The sequence below is a fragment of the Otolemur garnettii genome, unplaced genomic scaffold, assembly GCF_000181295.1.
Source record: "Otolemur garnettii isolate 467f Iridium unplaced genomic scaffold, OtoGar3 scaffold00007, whole genome shotgun sequence".
Taxonomy (NCBI): domain Eukaryota; kingdom Metazoa; phylum Chordata; class Mammalia; order Primates; family Galagidae; genus Otolemur; species Otolemur garnettii.
In genome coordinates this window covers 33,585,983-33,608,674 of record NW_003852402.1, presented here as the reverse complement: position 1 = coordinate 33,608,674, position 22,692 = coordinate 33,585,983, and the positions used below count along the sequence as shown (strand labels likewise).

Below are 22,692 nucleotides of genomic sequence, written 5' to 3'. Positions count from 1 at the left end.
CATCTGCAGCTTTGATCCTTTCTGATGTGGGCTATTTTGACTGGGGTTAGGTGATATCTCAGAGTGTTTCTTTTTTGTCGTTGTTTGTTTGTTTTAGAGACAGAATCTCACCGTGTCTCCCTTGATAGAGTGTCATGGTGTCACAGCTCACAGCAACCTTGAACTCTTGGGCTTAAGCAATTCTCTTGCCTCAAGGTGACCACCACAATGCCTGGCTATTTTTTTGTTGCAGTTGTCATAGTTTAGCAGGCCTGGGCTGAGTTGGAACCTACCAGCCTTTGTGCACCTGGCCGGCACCTTAACCACTGAGCCGGGGCGCTGAGCAATCAGGGTGGTTTTATTTGCATTTCTCTGATAATCAGGGAGGATGAGCATTTTTTCAAATATTTTTTAGCCATTCATCTATCTTCATCAGAGAAGGTTCTGTTCATATCTCTTGCCCAGACGTACTTGGGATTGTTTACTTTTTTTCCTGTTGATTAATTTGAGTTCTCTGTAGATTCTGGTTATCAACCCTTTGTCAGATTGATACCCTGAAAATATCTTTTCCCATTCTCAAGTTGTCTTTTTGCTTTACTTGTTGTGTCCTCAGCTATGCAGGAGCTTCATCACCTTAATTAAATCCCATTTATTAATTTTTGTTTTTGTTTAATGGCCGCTAAAATCTTTGTCATAAAATCTTTCCCCAGTCCAACATAATCTAGAGTTTTCCCCATACTTTCTTCTAAGATTTTTATCATTTCAGGTCTTAGATTTAAGTCTCTCATCCATCTTGAGTCACTGTTTTTAAGGGGTGAAAGGTGTGGGATGAGTTTCAGTCTTTTACATGTGGTTATTCAGTTCTCCCAGCACCATTTGTTGATTAGAGATTCTTTTCTACACTGTATGCTTTTGTTTTTATCAAAGATCAGATGGCAAGTAGAGACTGGTTTCATCTCTCTTGGCATTCTATTCCATTCCATATGTCTATGTCTCTGTGTGTGCCAATACCATGCTGTTTTGATTACTATGGACTTGTAATATAGCCTGAAGTCTGGTAGGGTGATGCCTCTGACTGTTTTTCTTACTAAGAATACCTTTAGCTATACATCGTTTCTGGTTCCATACAAAATAAAGTAATATTTTTTGAGGATGTCAGGGTTGGAGAATTGCTTAAGGCTGGGAGTTAAAGAACAGCCTGGATAAGAGCAGTACCCCATCTCTTGGAAACATTATCCAGTCATGGTGGTGTACCTGCTGACCCTGCTACTCGGGAGCCTGAGGCAGGAGCATTGCTTAACCTCAGGAGTTTGAGATTGCTATAGGCTATGATGACACCATTACACTTCAGCCTGGGTAACAAAGTGAGACCCTGTCTCAAAGAGGAAAAAAAAAAATGTGAGTGTTCGTATTATGATAATAATAATGATAATAATATATATGTACACACATATATATGAAGGAAGTCTTTTAGGTATAGAAAGAGTTAATTGAATGGCACCTGTGGCTCAAAGGAGTAGGGCACCAGCCCCATATACCAGAGGTGGAGAGTTCAGACCTGGCCCCAGCCAAAAAAAACCTGAAAAAAAAAAGAAAGAAAGAGTTAATTCAGACAGAAATGAAAAGTGCTGAGGCAAGGTGAGAGGAATAAGGGATGGAAGTAAAAAAGAGATCCAATCATCACTTCTAGAGTTTCTAGGGCCTATTAAATGCTAGTTTGTGCTTGGGCCCAGTGTGGTTCTAGTGTCATGTGTCAAATGCAAAGATCATTGCAATGACATGAAAAATTCACACACATATACACACATTATCGTCTCTTTCTGATAGCTTTATTTTCTATTTCTCAAAGTTGGATCATTGTAGAATTATTTCTTCTCTGATCAAAAAGCCAGATATATGTATATCTGACCAAACATTCAACTGTGAACATACAGTTACAAATGTATCCAATTTCAAGTTCATTTCAATATACAAGTAAATTTGATATTAATCCTTCAGTAACAAAGTTTTCCATATCTTTGGTTTATTTGTTAAAGAACATTTGAGCAGAAACGATAAGTAAAATTTGTATGAATTTACAATGGTAAGCATAATATATTAGCATATATTTTTACATTCAATTGTAGCCAATTCTTAGCCAATTCCTCCTGACATTTTGAGATTTTATTTCCCTCAACATGCTAAATAATGCCAAATATTCTTGATGTTAATAATCTTGGATTCATATAAATCAGTAGTCTTTGTAATATTTTTAGTTGTGATTATATAATTACTAAAACCTGATTAACATATAACATAAAACATTTTTTTTTTTTTGCAGTTTTTGGCCAGGGCTGGGTTTGAACCCACCACCTCTGGCATATGGGGCTGGTACCCTACTCCTTTGAGCCACAGGTGCCACCCTTAACATAAAATTTTTTCTACATGCTTCTCAAAATTTTTAAGAGAAGTGGTTAAAGAATTATTCTGAAATCCTATAAAAGTTTGTGACTTTACATTCAAACCAAGAAAAACTATTATCAACGTTTTCTATACTTTTAGATATCAGTGTAAAAATGAAAATTTCCCTTGGACTTTATGTAGCCATTCCAAGAAAGAGCACGCCATCAACACCTGTGTGATGTGGTGAAGATGTTAGTGAGCTTTTGGAGACTTTGTCCTGATGAGGAAAGAAAACAGCTGGATGTTCAGAGAATACAAAAAGCAGGTGGTTTGGCAGGTTTTTAAGGGGGAAAAATGTTGTTTGTGTATATAAAAATCAACATAAGAGTCAGACTCTTACCTGACATCACTGGCCCCGTTACCATAGCTACTCCTCCGGTTGCATGCAGTTGCCTCTTATACTAGAGCAGAACCTCCAGAGTTGACCACTCCTCACGTTGACCTGGTTCTCATAGACCCATCTTCATGGAAGTTCCTTATACCAACTGCAGGTTGCTGCAGTCTCTCGAGTGGTCAACTTGCAGAAATTGTGCTCCTCCACATCTTCATGTCTTCTCTTCGTTTTAGCAGTTTTCACCAGAATAAGAACACTATTTTGATTACAGCTGATACGCTGCCACTCTCCGTCTCCCCTGGGATGTGACCGGGTTTCTCTTTGTCATCCCAGAAGAAGAATTTAAACATCCAAGTTCTGAATCCTGTTTGCAAACAGCAAAATTGCAAAATAGTAATTCATTTTAAAACTAGATCAGTTATCACATTTATTTATCGCCCAGAATGACCTGAACGGGGAATGTTGTTTGTCCTCCCTGACTGGTAGCCGTTGTTTCTGCACTGCCATTTTCAAACCTGCTTTTCCTCTCTGTGATGACGAGAAGGTGGGATGTTAGTTTATCTGATGAGAGCTCTCTCTTTCTCGGCAATAACACTTTTTTTTACAATTATAGAAATTAAAGTTTTTTAATTAACAAATGAAAATTATATATGTTTATAACATATAACATATTTGATGTATTTATACATTGTGTGATGCCTAAGTCAGGCTCATTAATGTGTGAGCTACCTTATGTACTTTTTTGTAATAAAAAGCTTAAAATTTACTTTCTTACTAATTTTCATGAATGTAATACACTGTAATTCAGCATGGAGTCATCATGCTGAGTATAACAGATCTCATGAACTCATTCCTCCTATCTCACTCACAAATAGCAATTCTTTTTTTGTTTGTTTGTTTATTTGTTTGTTTGTTTGAGACAGAGTATCACTTTGTCACCCTCAGTAGTGTGCCATGGCATCACAGTTCACAGCAACCTCCAACTCCTGGGCTTAAACCATTCTCTTGCCTCAGCCTCCCAAGTAGCTGGGACCACAGGCGCCTGCCACAACAGCTGGCTATTTTTTAGAGATGGGGTTTTGCATTTGGTCCGGCTGGTCTCAAACATGAGCTCAGGCAATCCACCTGCCTCGGCTTCCCAAAGTGCTAGGATTACAGGCGTGAGCCACCACGCCTAGAACAAACAGCGATTCTTAAACCAGATACCATTAACATAAATTTGTTAATAATCCCCATCTAAAAGGAATATGACAATGTGCATGCCTAACAATTGGGCAGAGGTATCTATTTACATAATACTCAAATAACATGCGTTAGATTTAGTTCCTAAGACTAAGTGCTACAGGGAAAAGTCTTTGATTGCACTGCCTGTCTGTAGTCAGCATATCTTAGTCCTGTCTTTCAGTGGTCTTTCAAAAGGCAGTACATATCTACAACCATCTCTGGGCACATGCTCAGTCTCGTCAAAAGGCTGTCGAGAGACACTGAAATTGTATACAAGGAAAATCACACCTACATCTCCTCATAATATATCCTAGCTTTCAGATTACAACTATGTTTGATTATTTTAGAATCTTTAAAAAAACAAATTAATTCATATTCTGATAATCTTTTCTTACAAAGATTTAAAAAATTATAGAACCATAAAAGTTTATTCTAAACTGCCCTAGATAATTCAATCAAATGAAATTCGATTGAATTCCTGCTGTAGAAAGCATGGTCCTATTGTAGAAAGATAGAATGAATTTGGAAATTCTATAAATGGAAGAAAAATGTTTTAAGGTAAAGAGAAGGGGATTTAAAATAGACATTTCCAAATTTAGCTTTAAGTTTATAGTTTTATTATTCAAACAGTTGAATTCGAGAATATAATATCAGGGCCCATGTTCTTTATATTCTTTTACTTACTGCCACAAAGTTTTCCATCCATTTGTGAAATTTTTAAAAAAATTAAGGAAAAGTTAGCTTACAGACTGTTTATGAGAAAATTGATAATGTTTTATTATACTATAGATTTTTAGTAGTGATCTATGATGGAAAATGCTACAACTTGTGCAGTAAACATTTAAAAGGTAACTTTCCTCCGTTATATCCAGATTTGGCTCCGAATCACAGTCATAAACAGTTAAACTGTTTATACCCTGAGCAGTCTGCCCCTCATTTTTCAGAGCACTTGAATATCAGTTTTCACTTTATCCAAAACTTAGGGATGAAAAGTCTTATCCTATTTCTTAGTATGTTTGCATTCAACAGATGCATATCATCTCAGAATAGCAAGTAGCAAATTTCCTGTAAATAAAAATTCTGATAGCGTTTGTCAACATTCGTAGTTTATAGGACAATTTAAAAGAAACGTTTCGAAAGTTATGCAAACTAAATTATGTACATCTTAATGTTATTTGTGCAGGCTGCCTCAGAGAAAGAATGGCTGGATTTAGATCCCTCCCGCTTCCCTTCACAAACACTGCTTCTCTCAAACCAGCTGCACTGGCCAAAGGTAACATGTCATGGAAACTTCTGAGTGCTCAATCTTTGCTCATTTCTTAAGGTTGTGCTATGCCCCAGTGATTAATAATACAATTTATTGACTGGAAAAACATAATTACTTTTAGCAGCCTCTGACTTCCTCCTCATCCCCAGATGTAATTTTTCATGTAGCTTTTCTTTCATTTGCCTCTTTTTTTTTCTTTATTTTGGATTTCTTTCAACACTTTATTTCACAGTAGCAAAAAAAAAAAAAAATGATATGCCTCAGCTGCATATTTGGCAGTAGACTAAAATTACTAGTTGACAGCACTTTAGAAATACAAAAATATGCATTAAGAAGTCAACAGCTGAAGATTCTCAGCCAGAGGTCAATGGACGGCAATAGCTGTTATTTATTTGATCATCTTTGAAGTTTTGTTTTCTGAGATTTTTTAAGATCTTTGCAATGAATCATTTTGTATATGTGAGCTATCCCAAAAAGCACGACCCAGAGGACATTTATATATATTTCATAAATTTTATTTTATTATAATTTTTAATTTTATAGTGAACTTCCCTTAGGATGCTACTTTACATGCAAAGCACGTAAAGTAATACAGTGTAAATGCTGGAATTTTTAAATTTACACTTATTTGCAATTTTTCTGATAAGATCTCTGGAAACTTAAAATATGATGATATTTCACCTGATTTGCCGAATCATCCAGCTCAAGCATGGCTATGTAATGAGAAAGAAAATGTGTTTTCATCAGAACACACACAATTTAATAGCAGGTAAGCTAAGACACTTAGAGGATTAACCTATAAAGGACAAGAATCATTTCTTACAAAAGCAGTACAAGTTCAAAAATAGATGTGAACTTACTAGTTTACACAATGCAACAACTTTTAGTATTAAAAATATCATCATGATCTCACAGAGTTTTCAGTGTAAGATAAATGTGTGAGGTAGTTTGCATTAAGGCAACTAGAAAATTTATGTGCCAGTGAAATAATGTAATTAATTGTTGTAACAATGTGGATCTTTAAATACTGCTCTATAGGCAGAGTTAAGGATTAGAATTAAAGCCCCACTGCTACATTACTTTTGACAAAAGGATTGAAATATGCTTCAAGTAATTGAAATGTAAACATTTGAAATTAATGGCAGACTTTTATTACTTTCAAGATAAAGTTTTTCAGTAATTTAAATACATTTTATTTTCAAGTTTGAGACAATATAAACAACTTGCAGTTTTAAAAAGTGCTGATGTACTTGTGTTGATTCAGTTAAAAGCGGTTCTTTCCTATTGCCAGATCAGAGAATAGAACTTTATCCTTGACACCTGAACCAAAGACCGGCAGAAAGACTTTGCTAAAATCTGAAAAAGAAGAAAAAATTTCAGAAGAATGGTATGTGGTATGTCTTACGTTAAAAACTTTAAAAACTGAGAAATTTATAAACGTCCAATGCAGATATTTTTCAAGATTTTAAGAATACTTTCGTTAGCTTTTAAGAAACTATACATCTAATTAAACTGATATTTCTTAAATGTGAATCCCACTTTATTTTAGTAAGATGTAATTCAGATTTGTATCTTTATGTGTACATGCATATCTAAATAAGGTCTGCACATTTATTATGCCTTTATGAAATTTAATCTTTCAATAGGGGCTTTAAGGATATTTCTACTGCCCAACAAATGCTGAAGAGGGCACAGAAAATGAAATCAAAGAAGTTAAAGAAAAAATTAGGTAAGTAATTAATGCTCTTTGAATAATGGCATTCGATACCACATCTGTGCTACTGAAGGTAAATTCCTTTAAAGTACATTTTCCAAATTAAATTTAATAAGACAAAATAAATGCACCGATGAACATGTCTAAGAGAATGACTGAAAAAATAAACTTCAGAAAACTTTTGAGAGAACGTAACGCTGTTATATTGAATGACTAATGATAGTCTTGCATGCTAGTTGTACTTTTCCCTCTATTTCTTGTGTACTTTGACATTGATTATCCATCATGCACTGAAAATTATAAGTTGTTTTAATTCTGGTTACTTTGGGAAATGTTGACTCTAAATAATATCTGCTTCATTTGTGTGTTTTAAATTGCTTCATTATTTAATACATTATATAAATTCATCAGTTCCATAGGTTTTACAACTTGGCACCTTGGAAAAGAAGCACAGTTTATAGCTTTAATGTTTTGTAGAAATTAGGAAAGGTTTAAAGGCATCTTTTATTCTTTCTTACCAGGCTACTCTTCAAATCATTTGTCTTTCTTTGGATACCTTTAATCATTTTGGTTCAATTATTTAATATGTGGAGTAAATTTTAGGACAAGCAATTGTAGGTTATTATGGTATTATATTTCAAATTTAAACTACTTAAAAGTAATTGCATACTTGCATCTAACTTTTTATTTACTTATAATTCATTCTATACACATTTACTCATATAAATATTAAAAAACTCAATATAACATGATGTTTTTAGAAAATGGTTTTGAGTTTCTTTTGTAAAGATTTTGTCACTAAAATGTTTTTATAAAAAAACTACTGTGGAGAGCATGAAATCTGTACTCATTCATCATATACTTCAAGGTTATGTAAACATACAAAGAAGTATTTCATAAATTTATTTTTATCTTTATTAATTTTTCTATTTATGATTTTTACTTATTAATTCAGTAAAATTCTAAGAGTAATATATATTAATTTTTAGGAACAAAATAAAGATAGCCAACAAGAAGACTGATTACCAAAGAATACCTGGTATTTATTGACACATCACTTACTGGTCTTTCATGAATTACTGATGATTCATTTTATATTCACAGGTGTTTAAATTTCCTTTTTTAGTGTTGTATTAGTAAACGTTAATTTTATCTCTTATCGTTTTGTAATAACTAATTTTTTGCTGAATACTAGAAGTATGTCAGGTTTAAATTATTAACATTTTTAAGCAGTTTTAAACAAAGTACAAATAAACACCGTATGTTTAACTTGTCATGCCTCCTGCACTCTCACTTTGCAGATCTCTTTTAGGGTCAACAAGGTTCTATGAATGGAGTGTTACGTGGTGGTTACCCCAGTAAAACTGTAACTTCAAATCCTTAACAATATTGAGATTCTCCCTCAGTTCTGGGGATTTAAACTTTAGTACAGTAAAACAGGGCAGTTTGATCAATGTTTTTCTTGTTTTGATGTGTATTTCTACTCCTTTTTAACAGTATCAAAAAACATTCTCCAAATAGCTGTTTTGAGAATAATAAACGTCTCTGGAACTCCTGGGGTGTGTTCCAATATCAGAGGCTGTCCAGTATTCAACAAAAAATTATTGCCTATTTATGTTCAAGAAATATTAAGTGCATTTGCAGTGTCTGCAATGTCCTCCCATCTTGAAAGCTGAGGAAAAGTTTATCTTTCAGACTTTCCATATAATCTGTCTCTGGAAATATATAGGTCTTTCTTGCCAATTCTGGTTTGAGGGTTTGTTTCTTCTTAGGCAGAATATATTTTTTATAAATTAACATAGTAAATAATATGTTTTAGCAAATGAATGTATGCTCAGACACAAAACTTATTGCTTTAATGACCGTGATTAGACATAATTATCAGGCAAAAAAAAAAAGAGAGAGAGATTGTTTTTATCAGTCACCAGGGGGCGCAGTAGGGTAACAAATGAGAAAGAGCTACCAGGCAGCCACTTTGAGGACCACATTGTTAGCAGTGGTCATTGACTGGTTAGATGAAAATCCTACATGACAGTTGTATAATTTGGGGGGAGGATTATCATTATAATTTCATGATTGTAATCCAAATTGCAATCTCAATACTGTATGAGGTTTTATTTAATTTATTTATTTATTTGAGACAGAGTCTCAAGCTGTCGCCCTGGGTAGAGTGCTATGGCTTCACAGCTCACAGCAACCTCAAACTCTTGGGCTTAAGCAATTTGCTTGCCTCAGCCTCCTAAGCAGCTGGGACTACAGGCGCCTGCCACAATGCCTGGCTGTTTTTTTGCTGCACTTGTCATTACCGTTTAGCAGGCCCAGGCTGGTTTCGAACCCGCCACCCTGGATGTATGTGGCTGGCGCCCTACCCACTGACCTACGGGCGCCACCCTGTGTGAGATTTTGTGGACTGCTACACTTTGTCTCGCTTCTTTCATTACGATAATATTAGATTAATGAAACAAAAGTAGTTTGCCTCAATATTTGAATATTCGCTTAAATGTAACATTTAATGATACACTTTATATTCTCCTCCTTGTTTTCTTCTACGCCCCCTTCACAACAGCTACACTGACTAAATTTTCAAGGTGGGTAAAATGTGATAATTGGAGCAATTTCTCCAATTATCACATTCTTCATCTTCCATTAAGTTGATGACTTAGCTCTTATATCACTTCGTATCCGTGACTGCATCGCTTAGGACTCTGTGCCTCAAATATTCTCACAGTACGAACAATTTTCTAGTACTTTTTAGTTTTCTAATTTAATCTATCGATGATATGCCATTATTTATTTGAATGTGTCAAATGTTATGGGCACAATTTAAAATTTTTACCCACCATTGAGTGAAAATAATGTATTAAATACTTAGATTCTGTTAAAGACTGAAATATATACTAGTAATTTTCAAATATATACGGAGGTCTACAGTACCTCTCCCATGGACAACTTGCCAACTTAAAATTTTCAAGCCACCAGAGGGCAACGTTGTGCATAAAACTGCTGTGACAGTAACTAGCCCTCGGGTTAGGGAGGGTGGCAGGAGGGGTGTCAGACAACAAAAAACATTCAATCATGTCAAAAATTATTTCCTACAATATAACAAAGAAGACATCTTCAAGGAATTCTCCACAAATACATGGAGTATGGAAGCTTTAATTCAAACTTCTGCCACAAAACAAAAAACCTTAGAGCATGTAGCACAATAGTAATCACTTAATATATTCTGTTTGATTCTTTATTTTTTTTTTGGCCAGGGCCAGGTTTGAACCTACCACCTCTGGTATATGAGGCTTCCTACTCCTTTACCCACAGAGGCCACACATATTCTGTTTGATTCTTATACATACTGTTATATTGAAGGAATATGAGTCAACAATATTTTATTTAAGATGAGACTAAAACTAGGACAAATGGAATGGGGGTAATTAACTAAAGAGAGTGAAGTGTAATGGACTCAGTTGGTTCTTCCTTCTGTCCCCCAGAGGAAGAACACTGGTGAGGATGCTGATTAATGAAAAAGCAGAAACTGGGGAAACCCTAGTGTCCCAGGGATTAGGGAAGACTCAGTTTTGATTACTTCCATTAACATGAGTGATGATACCTGCTTTAAAGAGAGAAGGAGAGTGGAGGAGGAGGAGGGATGGATTGGAAACCACAGGATGGAATCTAACATTTGGAAGAGTTGTCACGATTTACTCAGTTTGTTTGGCCTTTATGGTTTTTGTTTTCCTAGGAAGTAATTGCTGTTTCCCTCATGACTGACAAAAGCCCCAAACACTAAAGCCTGGTCTTGCTCTTGTGGGTTTTGTGTTTGTTTGTTTGTTTTCACTATTGCCTCATGCACAGAAGTAATTTCAGTGTTTGGTGATCTGCAATGGAATTTAGCAGATACCCAGGGAAGTTTAGAGTAAGGTACTGCAGTGGAGAACACCATGAGTAACATGAGAGTTGCAGGCCTGCTGAAAATACTCAGGGCCAGTAAACTAGAGTAGTGGATGTTATTGGTTGGGAGACGGAGATGAGCGGGATGAGGAAAAGGACTGTGTGGGGGGTTTGAGGGGCAGCACTCCTCAGAGAGAATGAGGCCTGAATTTAGGAAATTTTGTGAAGTGCAGCTAGTAAGTAGTTGAAGGGCTAAGAACAGAGGATGAAGACAGAATATGGTTGTTCTACAATGATATTTATATGTATCAAATTTAAATGTTTATAGTTTAGAGAGAAGAAGGAAGAAAATGAAGCAAGCAGGATTAATTAAGTTGTGAAAGTAGAGCCGTAGGGAGCGATAAAACTTATTTTACGCTTCTTGGTACCGGCTAGCACAGTATCAAGTACATACTACACATTTAGTAATTATTTGCTGAGTTTATTTGCCTGAAGAAAATAGCCTGAGACTGTGTTGGTAACATTTAATCATAGCCCCAAATGAAGTCAAATAAAAAGTTAAGACAGTCTATTTTTTAATATAAAGTAAACAATTCTTAGATTATAACAAAGCAATCAAGTTATTTACTGTTAAGGGGGAGGGATGAAAAGGGACAATAAGACAAAACTCCAGCAAAAGTAAGTTCATTCAAGATTTGCTTTGCTTACCTCACTAATTTCCAGGAAGAACTTTTGAGAATTTTGACGAAATTTTATTCTGTTGTGTTCTCAACAAAACAATAATAAAATTCACTTGAAGAGTATGATCCTTGAGGGCTGAATCCCTACTGATTTTCTAGAACCTATTACTATGCTTAATACCTAGTAGATACTGGACAGAACTTAAGACCATTCTTCCAAGCGAAGTACCACAAGAATGGAAAAATAAACACCTCATGTACTCAATCCTAAATTGGAACTAATCGATCAACACTTAGATACACAGAAGGGAGTAAATCAGGCATCCAGGTGGGAGGGGGAGGAGGGCTGGGTAACTGGCACCGTGCACACACTATCTGGGGAGAGGAACCACTTACAACTTTGACTCCAACTGTGCAAAAGCAAATTATATAACCAAAACCTATGTACTCCCCCAGTAGACTGACATTAAAAAAAAAAAAAAAGTTAAATGCCTCAAAAATAAATTAGATAAAAATCACTATTAAACTATTTGACAGTAGGCATATATATGACTGTGTCTGTGTATTTCAAGTAATTTAAATACATGTTTATATTTGGAAAGGCAGATTTAATTAGAGACTATTACAGATGAAGAAATACAGTCCTTCAACTTTAACATAAAACTTATTTCTGTAAGTAAAACTATCCAACTTGGCACCTACAGAAATGAGTTATAATTAGATTTTTTTGGTAAAAGTAATAATAATGAAGTAAACCAGTGAGCTTAAATTATAATTATAGTAGTTGCAAGAGGAATATGCAGTGAATGAAATAATTTTGTGGATACCGTCATGCCTAACTAAAAGTACGCTACTTCAGGAAGATGATGGACGTACGTATCAAATATAGTGCCACCTATATAATAGGGATACCAAAGTGACTTACCTACGGGGTTCTTAAACTTTTTACCTGTGTATTCAATACATATTTCTCCTACACTGGGAAAACCAGGGTGAAAGATACTCTTTACAAAGTAACATAGACCTGCCATTGTCCATCATGGAAGAGTAGAATTAAATGTATAACACTGATTTCATGACGCATGGGGAAAAGTGTCACAAACTATGCTCTAAAATATCTTTACCCCTTGGATTTCTCACTGGATTTTGAATTATTCCACGGTAAGAACAGTGTCATTCACAGCTGTATTGCCAATGGCTGTCAAAATCAAGTGATTGGTTTTCTCATCTGAAATTCGTGTTTCTTGCTTATCACTAGCCCTGCACAATTTTAATCCATTCCAATGTTCGATCAATTTAAGGTGATGCAATGAGAATGTTCTAAAGTAAAGGATATTGATAATGTAGCTCTCTGTGTGCTCTTGGGGAATAACATAATTTTGAGTAAATTGAGGTAGACCACTTTTAAATGTTTTATATTTATTGAATTATTTGATATTAATGATGGTGTTAGGAAAGTGCTATTTTTTATCCTTATTTTATATATTAAGTAATCAAGTCATGGATTATTACTTGACAAAGGAAGTGCCGAAAAATTATAAAAGGTCAATAGCTTTTTTCAGAGTGCTATGATAAATAAAATGGAGCCAATTATGAATCCATCCGTCTGTATTATATATCCCACTATATTTTATGAAAGATGTAAGGTCTGTGAACCAGCTTGATGAAAGTATTTCAAAATGTATATGAAAACACTACACTGTACCCCATGTTTGCATTAATGTATACAGCTATCATTTAATTTAAAAAAAAAAGATGTAAGGTCTTTTCCAGGAGTATAAGTTACAGATATTATCATTGCCTCCACTGTAGTTGTATGTCTGTAAGTTGGCATTTGCTGGCACCTCCACTTACATGAGTGTGGGGCTTGATGTTCTACATGTTATCTCATTAATTCTTACAGGAATACATCAAAACCAATTATTGCTGTTGAACAGAAAAGGAGGCTAGGGGTGAGAGCAGTGTATCTAGATGAGCAATAGAGCTAGTAAAAGTTGAAACTTCGACCTAACCCAGATCTGTTGAAATGTAACATCATTGCTCCGAAAACGCATAGATCAAATAGAAAAGCTAGCAGAGTGGGAAAACAGAACAATGGTCCTAAGGTAGCAGTTTTTAAACTTATAATAATCTGCTTTTCCTGATTGACTGATGCTTCTCTTGACATCTTGACATGTCAACTTTTTTGTAAATTATTTACATTATATCTAATACTTATTTTATGAAATATATTAACCATATAAGCAGATTTTTTAATATTGCCATTGGTAGTTCATATTGAGTCCATACAGAAACTTCCAACTCTGACAATATCTGAGATCACATAACTTATGAGATGTACCCAGACGTTGACCAATATTGTTTCTATGTTGAGAAAAGTAATTTCTGTGAAACATATAAATCATACTTCATTAAATCATTACTAGAAGAGTAGTAGAAGTTGTCAGCTTGTTCTTGGTGGAGAATACTATTTATTTGGCTTCTCTAATTCACATTCCAAATAAAAAAGATGCAGCTTTAGCACTGAATTAAAATATGCGGTTTGGTATTATGACAATTAAAATCTTATTATTTTTCATTCATCATATTCAAGTCTATTACACTAGATATTAATCAAAAATTCTTAACTTCTCTTAGTTTTTACATGATGTAATATCCTAAAAAAAAAAGGCATTCTTCCCTAACCCCACCAGAAATGCCTGACTTTCCAGTCTCTATTTTAAGCCCTGGTCCTTATATCACTGTCTCTTTTTATCCAGTCCATCAATAAGCAGAAACTCTTTGTCTTAGTGCAACAGAACCAAATCTGCATTTTCACATCCCATAGAACCACAACTTATTACCACTAAAAAAATCATGGGCCCTACATTCACTGTAATTTATTTTATAACATTAATAGACTTATAATGTTCCTGGCTTTAAAAAACCGAGAATTTATACATCTTCTTGGTTAGGTAAATACATTCGAGCAAACAAGAAACCACTAAACACAGCCTAGAAAGAGGTTAAAGTTATGAAGTTATTTTTTTCTATCTTCTCATCCCATAGTTATTTTGATTCCATCTCCTACATCCCAGCTCCTTATACTTTTGGTAGGAAAAAGGTAGGGAATTTCTTTCCCATATTTAAAGTATTGTCAGATAACCCAGAATATATACACAGTTGGCTCCCTTTTCAGATTACAAGGTTTGGAATAACATGACCGCTTTCATATAGTGTTATAGGAGGGATACTGTTTTTAATACCATCCTATAGGAAAGGTATGGCCATTTCAGAGAAGAAATGAACCAGAACTGAACTTTCTCCTTCTTGCTCTCTTTGTCTAGACCCTACTGTGCGGCTGGCATTATTCAAAAACAATGCACGTAACATTTCTGTTAAAAAATCACCAAAGAAGGAAGAGCCCAGGAGAGATGGTTACTATGAAGGTATGGTTCAGTCAGAGATATGTGGCATGGTAAAAAAATAAAGACAGAAGATTGTCTTTAAAATAATTTTTTAATCTTCAATAAGTCCTAAAGTATATATATAAAAATAAATAGAATATACTTGAATAAGTCACGATTTTTGGCTGTTAGAGCTAAAATGCTAATTTAGGACATTGATACATTAGTATAGTAATTTAACATTTGTATGAGTGCTTACAGAGGTTTTAAATTATTTGTATCTTATGAGAAAGTCATGATGCTATATCATCAGTGTTGTCACCGTTATTTAATTTTATTAGCTTACATCAATGGAAGTGATCACTGTTGAAATGATATTCCAATATATTTACTCTGCTGCCAATATATACCAATTGCTTCGAACACTATAAATTATATTCTAGAATTTTAAATATTTTACAAGACATGAAATTTGCTCAACTCATCTTTGGGGTAAAGATTTTGCACATCAAGGCGGCAGATTATATTTCTACTTTTGGCATTTAAAAGAAGTATGGATGGCTGTCCATCATTAAACACACAGATAAATACAACAGAGCCGCAAGTATGACTTGAAAAAAGTTGCCATCTGCTTCACTTACATTAAAATTTTAACAGTTTTATGTGTGCTTTTGGACAGTCATTTCTAACAAAATATAAGGAACCAAATGTATTTAAATGGAGAAGAACAATTCAAAATTTTTACACTTTGTCCTCTGTAAACCTTAAATAAATCTTAAAATTAATATACCTTCATAGCATGATTAAAAATAGAAATATTTTAATATATATGTCTGTTTAGTAATGTTTCAAACTAAAGAAAAGTTTGGTAACCATCAAATTTATAGTTGTGCTAGACACGCCTAGTAAAGCACGTAAGGGTGGAAATCATAAAATCTGAAATTTTCCTTAAAGTCGGTATCGTTAAAACATATAGAAAGATAGACACAGTGGGTATGGCAAATTATTGAAACTGTTGTATCAATAAATGATGGTATGGGGAGGTTTCTCGGATCTATTGTTTTAATATTTAAATTTTTCTATAGTAAAATATATTTTTTTAATTTGGTGACCATTAAGGGTTTCAACTCTCAATTATTACTCAAGAAATTTTTATGAATTAATATATTAATAGAATTAAAATATATTATATGCCAGTTTTTAATGTATTTCACCATAAATAAGGCAGAGTAGAAATTATGTTAAAATCAATTAACAACCGCACAGATATTGCCTGTTAAATAGGTACATTATTAATTTAGGGAAAAAATGCCTAGAAAAAAAAAAGACAATTGGGGTATTTTGCCTTGTAATGTCACATGCATCTCAGAATCAAGGAAGAAACATCTACCTCAACAGGTTCTAGTGTAGTTTCTGTTGGTCTCTGCAGTGTGAAAATATGTGAGCATTTAAAATAGCATATATGATATTTTACTGAATCGTGTGCTAATAAAATTATGCTGGAAATAGATCAAAGTAGTGATACAGAGCATGTGGCCTTCAAAATCTGTGACATTTCTGCATGTGCTTTATGACATGATGTTCTGTGGTTTTGTTTTCTTCTCCCATGGGAAATGTCTTTGTTTACTCTTTTTATTTTTTTTTTTTTGGTAGCCCAAGTACATTTGCTATTTCATTAATTTCACTGAATGAACTTTATATGTGCACCATATTTTCTAGTGAGTCCTGTAATAGTTATTTTAAGCCTTTTGTTAGTTTTTGAGGAGTAGGCTTCGCAAAAACAGTTCTACGTGGAAGCCTCATTAGCAGGCTTATTTTTGCTTTTTTTATTGGAAAAGAGTCAGTCAAGACAATTTGCTCAATGCTGGTTGGGTTGAACCCCGTGTTATCTTTATCTCCTGCTCTGTCTCACATGACAGAGGTGCAGAGACATTTTCTGATGCCACAGAGGACAACGTTCAAGAAAGCAGCCTGACTAAGCCCAGCTGCTCGGTAGAGGGTGCATTTTGAAACCAAATCTATTGAGAGACAAATTTCATGCTATAAAATGCACCTCTCGTAAGAGTACAGTTTATTGAATTTCAGTTTATTTACAGTTACGTAACCGTCACCACAATCTAATTTTCAAATAGAAGGTTTTTCCTTAAAAAAAAAATTCATGTAAAATTAATAGTTGGGCATTGGACCTCCCAAAAGTGAAGGAGATGAAAATCAAATTTTGCTGTAAGTTCAAGTGAATGATTCCACAGGGAACAATATCTCAGTGCCATGCTGTCTTAGAATTATCTTAATTTTCATGAAATTATATAATACTTTAATATTATTTGATAATTGCTTTCTACAATTCCTATTTAATTTGTAGTAACATTGTATAATTAAAAAATACTGAATTAAAAATATTTCTGTTTCAACTTTGCAAGCGACTAAGTGAATTTTCCATGATTCTTCCTACGAACTGTGCCAGATGTTTTGGTGATTATCTTTGCCTTCTGAATACCACCCGCATAACATCAGTCACAAGGGAAGATGGCATAGATATTTCTGGTGCTCTTTGGTGAAAAAAATGCTTAAATTTGAAGAATATTTGAAATGAAATATCAAATTATATGAAATGTATATGGTCAAATATTAATAACATTTTAACAATCTATGTTTTATGGGAAATTCTTTTATTTCCCCTATTCACGAAATGTTGACAGTTTTCTTCTTGCTGTCAGATTTAGGTCTTTAACTTAATCGAGACTGAGGAAACTTTGACATCTCCTGTTTCCACAGTAACCTGTGCCATGTGTCAGATATGAGTTAGTTCTTCCTAGGGCCTTGGGACTTGGCAAATTCAACATTGGTTTAATGTATTTGTTTATTCATATTTATTCAGAATCAGCTACTTGTCTTGGTTTACCTTTGTTATCACCTATAATTCCTACTTGGGTTTCAAAGTCCGGTCTTGCCTTAGATAGAACGTGAAACTCTTTCTTATGACTCAGTTTCCTTTTTTCTATTTTAAGTGTTTGGGTTGAAGTCCTGACTTGACTCTTCTGTATACATCACTGATATAAATATAAGCACAGCATAATGCATACAAGTGTGCACTCTGGAGTAAGTTTAATACAGTTTAAATCTCGATTTACCAGTTGTTTGCTACGTGACCTTGGGGAGGTTATTTAACTTTTCCCTTTCTTACTATTTTTCATTGGTGAAGCTGGTGAACTAATAATACCTAGTTGAGGCCGGGCATGGTGGCTCACGCCTATAATCCTAGCATCTGGGAGGCCAACGTGGGTGGATGGCTTGAGATCAGGAGTTCAAGACCAGACTGAGCAAGAGTGAGACCCGTCTCTAAAATTAGCCAGGCATTGTGGTAGGTGCCTGTAATCTCAGCTACTCGGGTGGCTGAGGCAAGAGGATTGCTTGAGCTCAAGAGTTTGAGGTTGCTGTGAGCTGTGCTGCCACAGCGCTCTACTAAGGGCAACAAAGTGAGACTCTGTCACCAAAAAAAGAAAAAAAAAAAAGAAAGAAAGAAAGAAAAGGAAAAAATTGCTGAAATTGCTATGGGGAATATTGTGAGGATTACATGACATCCTACTTTGAAATGCTTGGGACACACAGCGTCGGTACATACTAAGTGCCACAATCTTTTAGTCATTGGCAATACTCATTTTAAACCCATGGCTTTACTTTTATTTTTTTTATTTACAGTTGGTTATATTTATTGTATTTCCTATTAAGTACTGTGCTAAAAGTTTCACTTATATTCTCTTAACCCATCCTTCCTTAACTCTGAGGAAGGTATTATAGCTGTCAATATTTTATAGATAAGAAAGTTACAGTATTAAGAGTTTGATAAATGACTTGTTTAAAATGTCATAAGTAAGTGGCTGAAGAGAAATAGGGAAAGTTCTTTATCAGAAGAAAGCTAGAAAAATTTAAAAAAGCAAATATTGAAGAGCAAAAAGTATTAGATAACCCCAAAGTGTATAGAATTAAAATACATGCTTAAGAAATTAAAATACTTAGAAAAAAAGACTATTTATTAATAAGCAAATCAAAACTCTAAGAGATTAATAATTAATTTTGTTTTTTATTCCTTTCTCATAGTTTTCATTATCTAAATTAAGAAACAGTTTAGTGCCACCATGGTTAGAAAGATTGATTTGTAACTTATAATTACTTTTAATTAGGTGCTACTTCAGATAATGTGATTACTGTAATTATGATGCATTATTACCAAATTCTTACACTGATACATTATTACTATAATTATGACAACCTAAGTACCAGATCTATTAGATTCTGGGTTAAGAGTAACCATATATTGAATAACATTTTAGTTTTCAGATATGTGTACCACCCTATACAGCTAAAAAGTAAACACTGTATTTTGTTTCATTTATATCTGTTTGTTTTTTTTTTAAACACACAAAGTAAATGATTTTCCTGCCTTCATCTACTGAAACTTAAATTTGCTACTTCTGAAGCCAATGCCAAATTCAGGCTCTGGCTTTGGTCAAGGAACAATGGTAAGCAGGCCAGGAAAAAAAAAAATGAGTCTGCCTGAATAAGCAGCTCAGAAATACAGGCTTAATCCTAGGTTCTATTCTGTGGGACAATTTTACTTGATTTTAAATCCCATTTTCTTAATCCCCAGTCTGATATTGTCATCACTAATATCCTATTTGTTCTTTTATAAAAAGAGAAGACTTATAGGTATTATATATTCTTATAAACATAGGTGTTTAAATATTTACACTGAATATGCAAATTTTGAAGCCATTCAAAGCCTGTAATGTCTACAGTTTTTTCAACAGAGCATTTCTCTTATAGTATATTTACTTTATGATTGTAGGCATTTTCTTTCCCTGCCTTCTCCCTCTTAATGCCGGTTTAGAACACGTAGTCACTTTATGTAGATTGCTGTAGGGTAGGGGTCTTTTTCTTCCTTCTTGCCAGGGCATGGTGGCTCTTGCCTATAATCCCAGCAGTTTGGGAGGTCAACGGGGGATGATTTCTTGAATCCATCAGTTATATACCAGTCTTCGCCACACAGCAAGACCTTGTTTCTGCAAAAAATAAGGACAATAAGAACTATCCAGATGAGGTGGCAAATACCTGTAGTCCTAGCTACTCAGGAGACTAAGGAGGAAAGATATTTGGACACAGGAGTTTGAGATTACAGTGAGCTATAATCATGCCACTGCATTCCAGCCAGAGTGACATACCATAACTATGTCTCTAAAAGATAAAACATAAAGTAGGTTTTATATTTCCACATCTGAATACAGTATTTGCTAATAGTGTCAGTGCCTAAGTCATAAGAGCCAGGAGAATAAATGCTACAGGACATGAGCAGGCAACCAAAAACTACCAGAAAGCATCGTAGTAAGGAGAGACACCATTGGGCTCAGTGGCTCACATCTGTAATCCCAGCAGTCTCAGAGGCCAAGGCTCAACTCCCTTGAGCTCAGGAGTTCAAGACTAGTCTGAGCAAGAACTATCACTACTAAAAATAGAAAAAGAAAAAATACCTATGGTTTTGGCCAACGCCTATAGTCCTAGCTACTCAGGAGGCTAAGGTGGGAGGATTACTTGAGGTTGAGGTTGCTGGGGCTAGGCTGATGCCATGATATTCTAGCCCAGGCAAGAGAATGAGAGTTTGCCTCAGCGAGAAACAAAAAGTGGTCATAATCTATTCCTAAGATTTTAAATTAGCAAAATCGACACAGATACTTTTATATGATGTGGTCTATCTCTGTGTGTATCAGTTTCCAACAATCACTAAACTTTGAATTACTATTATTCTACTAAACTTTGAGGTCCATGTGTCCCCCTTGATGTCCTCGGTCCTTAGCAGAGTGCCTAATCCATAATTATGCTTAATAAATGTTTCTTTAATGAATAAATGAAAGCGCAAAGGATCCTGCCCTTAAATAGTTTCAAATGTAGACGGAGTTGCAAGATGTTTGTGTAATATCTTTGAACATGCTGACTTTTTTGCCTTATTTGAGTCATTGTTCTATTCAACTTATAAAATCTCTTCACCTGACTAATTCTTGTCACCTTAGGCATTTATCCTTTAGGAAGATTTTTCTGATTTTAGCTTGGAATGCCACTCACTGTGTTTATAGAGTAGCCTGAATAAGCTTTAATCTACCGTAATAACCTCTGTACTCTCACCCATCATTTGTCATTTGTGCAAGGCAATATTCTCACTACTTCATGCCAGCTAATGAAATCCCCACAACAGCTTTTTGAGGTAGGAGACAAAACCTCCTTCTTTTTAGGAAATATATTGTCTGTGGCAATCTATTTACTTTTGCAAGAAATAAAAGATGAACTAGCAAAAGCCTATAATCTGATTTTTCTATGATTTTTTTTTTTAATAATTTGACTTGACTAGTAAGGGAGAAGGACCTCAAGAAAGACTCAGTAGTAAAAATAAATAAAATCGAAAAGTAAGTTGGAGGCCACTAGGGACACGATTGAAGATTGGGAGCTGTATTTTAATTTATTTTTTAAATGTCATACGGTAGCACTCTACAGAATTAAGTCTCTAAAATCTTTTTATGTCTTCTCATTAGACTTCAGACGTAGGCTAGATGCTGTATCATGCCCTACCTGACTGTAAATGTCAAGCTCCCTCTCTGTTGCTCAAGTATGAAAAGGACTTTCCTATTTTGTGCCTTTGATCATCTTATGTCTGTCTAGAAACTCTCCCCATAGCAGTTTACACAAATGAATCTCTCGTTGTTTACTTTTTACATTTACCCACCATGAGAGCCTCCCCCTTAGTGCTATGGCAAGTAGCCCTTTTCTCCATAACCAGTTCTTCCCTCTCATAACACCCATTCTAGTCATTCCATCTATTTGCTATTATATCATTTATTAACGTAAACTGTTATATATTGTGTTTCTCCTAATAGAATGTAAGTTCCATGAAAGGAGAACCATGTCCATCTTCTTCATTGTTATATCCTCTGCAGTGGAGACTCAATAAATATTTGAATAACAAAGAAAATAAATACGTATGGCATGGTTAGAATTTAGACTCCCTAAATATATTCTAGATAGTATCACACCATTTACTAATATACATTTGAAATCACTTTCAATTTTCTATAGAAAAAAATGATTAGAGAATTTAATCCAGTAAAGCATTAAAAAAACCATATTTAAAATATGTATGTAATTATCTCTGAATAAGAAGATTCAGGGAATGGCAATCTAGGGGCAGAGAATAGACTAGTCACCTTTTTTTAATCCATGTCAATTATAAATAGTTTGTATTTTCTTTGATTCCCCCGACTCAACCATAATACAATGTATGTATTATATTCCAAAGTGTGTATTTATATGCGTGTGTATATATATTATTTCTATGATTTACATATATCATGTGGAAATATATTTATATATGATCTTTATACACTTTATATATAGGATATGTACATGGTTAAATTAAATAATGGGAAGAAATTTCAGAGCTCTTAAGAGTTTTGTGAAGTAGACCATGATATGCAGCCTTGAGACATTGTTGGTTTATTTTTCATATAAAAAATAAAGAGAGTAGCTAGGTGCCTTTAGCACAGTGGTTAGGGCACCAGCCACATACACCGATGGTGGTGGGTCCATCTGAACCTGGCCTGGGCCAGCTAAACAACTGCAATCAAAAAATAGCCAGGCATTATGGTGGGTGCCTGTAGTCCCAGCTACTTGGGAGGCTGAGGCAAGAGAATCACTTAAGCCCAAGAGTTGGAGGTTGCTGTGAGCTGTGATGCCGTGGC

General features: G+C 34.5%; 1 protein-coding gene across 1 annotated transcript in view; it reads left to right on the top strand.

Annotated features, from left to right (window-relative positions):
- The window catches only part of LRRIQ1 (leucine rich repeats and IQ motif containing 1), a 177,551-nt gene that overhangs the window by 93,042 nt on the left and 61,817 nt on the right, over window positions 1-22,692 (top strand). Inside the window, exons 18-22 of the mRNA XM_003783489.2 lie at window positions 5,163-5,252; window positions 5,894-6,015; window positions 6,538-6,633; window positions 6,893-6,975; window positions 14,852-14,953. Coding sequence (XP_003783537.2) covers window positions 5,163-5,252; window positions 5,894-6,015; window positions 6,538-6,633; window positions 6,893-6,975; window positions 14,852-14,953 — 493 coding nt within the window. The remainder of the gene's footprint in view (window positions 1-5,162; window positions 5,253-5,893; window positions 6,016-6,537; window positions 6,634-6,892; window positions 6,976-14,851; window positions 14,954-22,692) is intronic.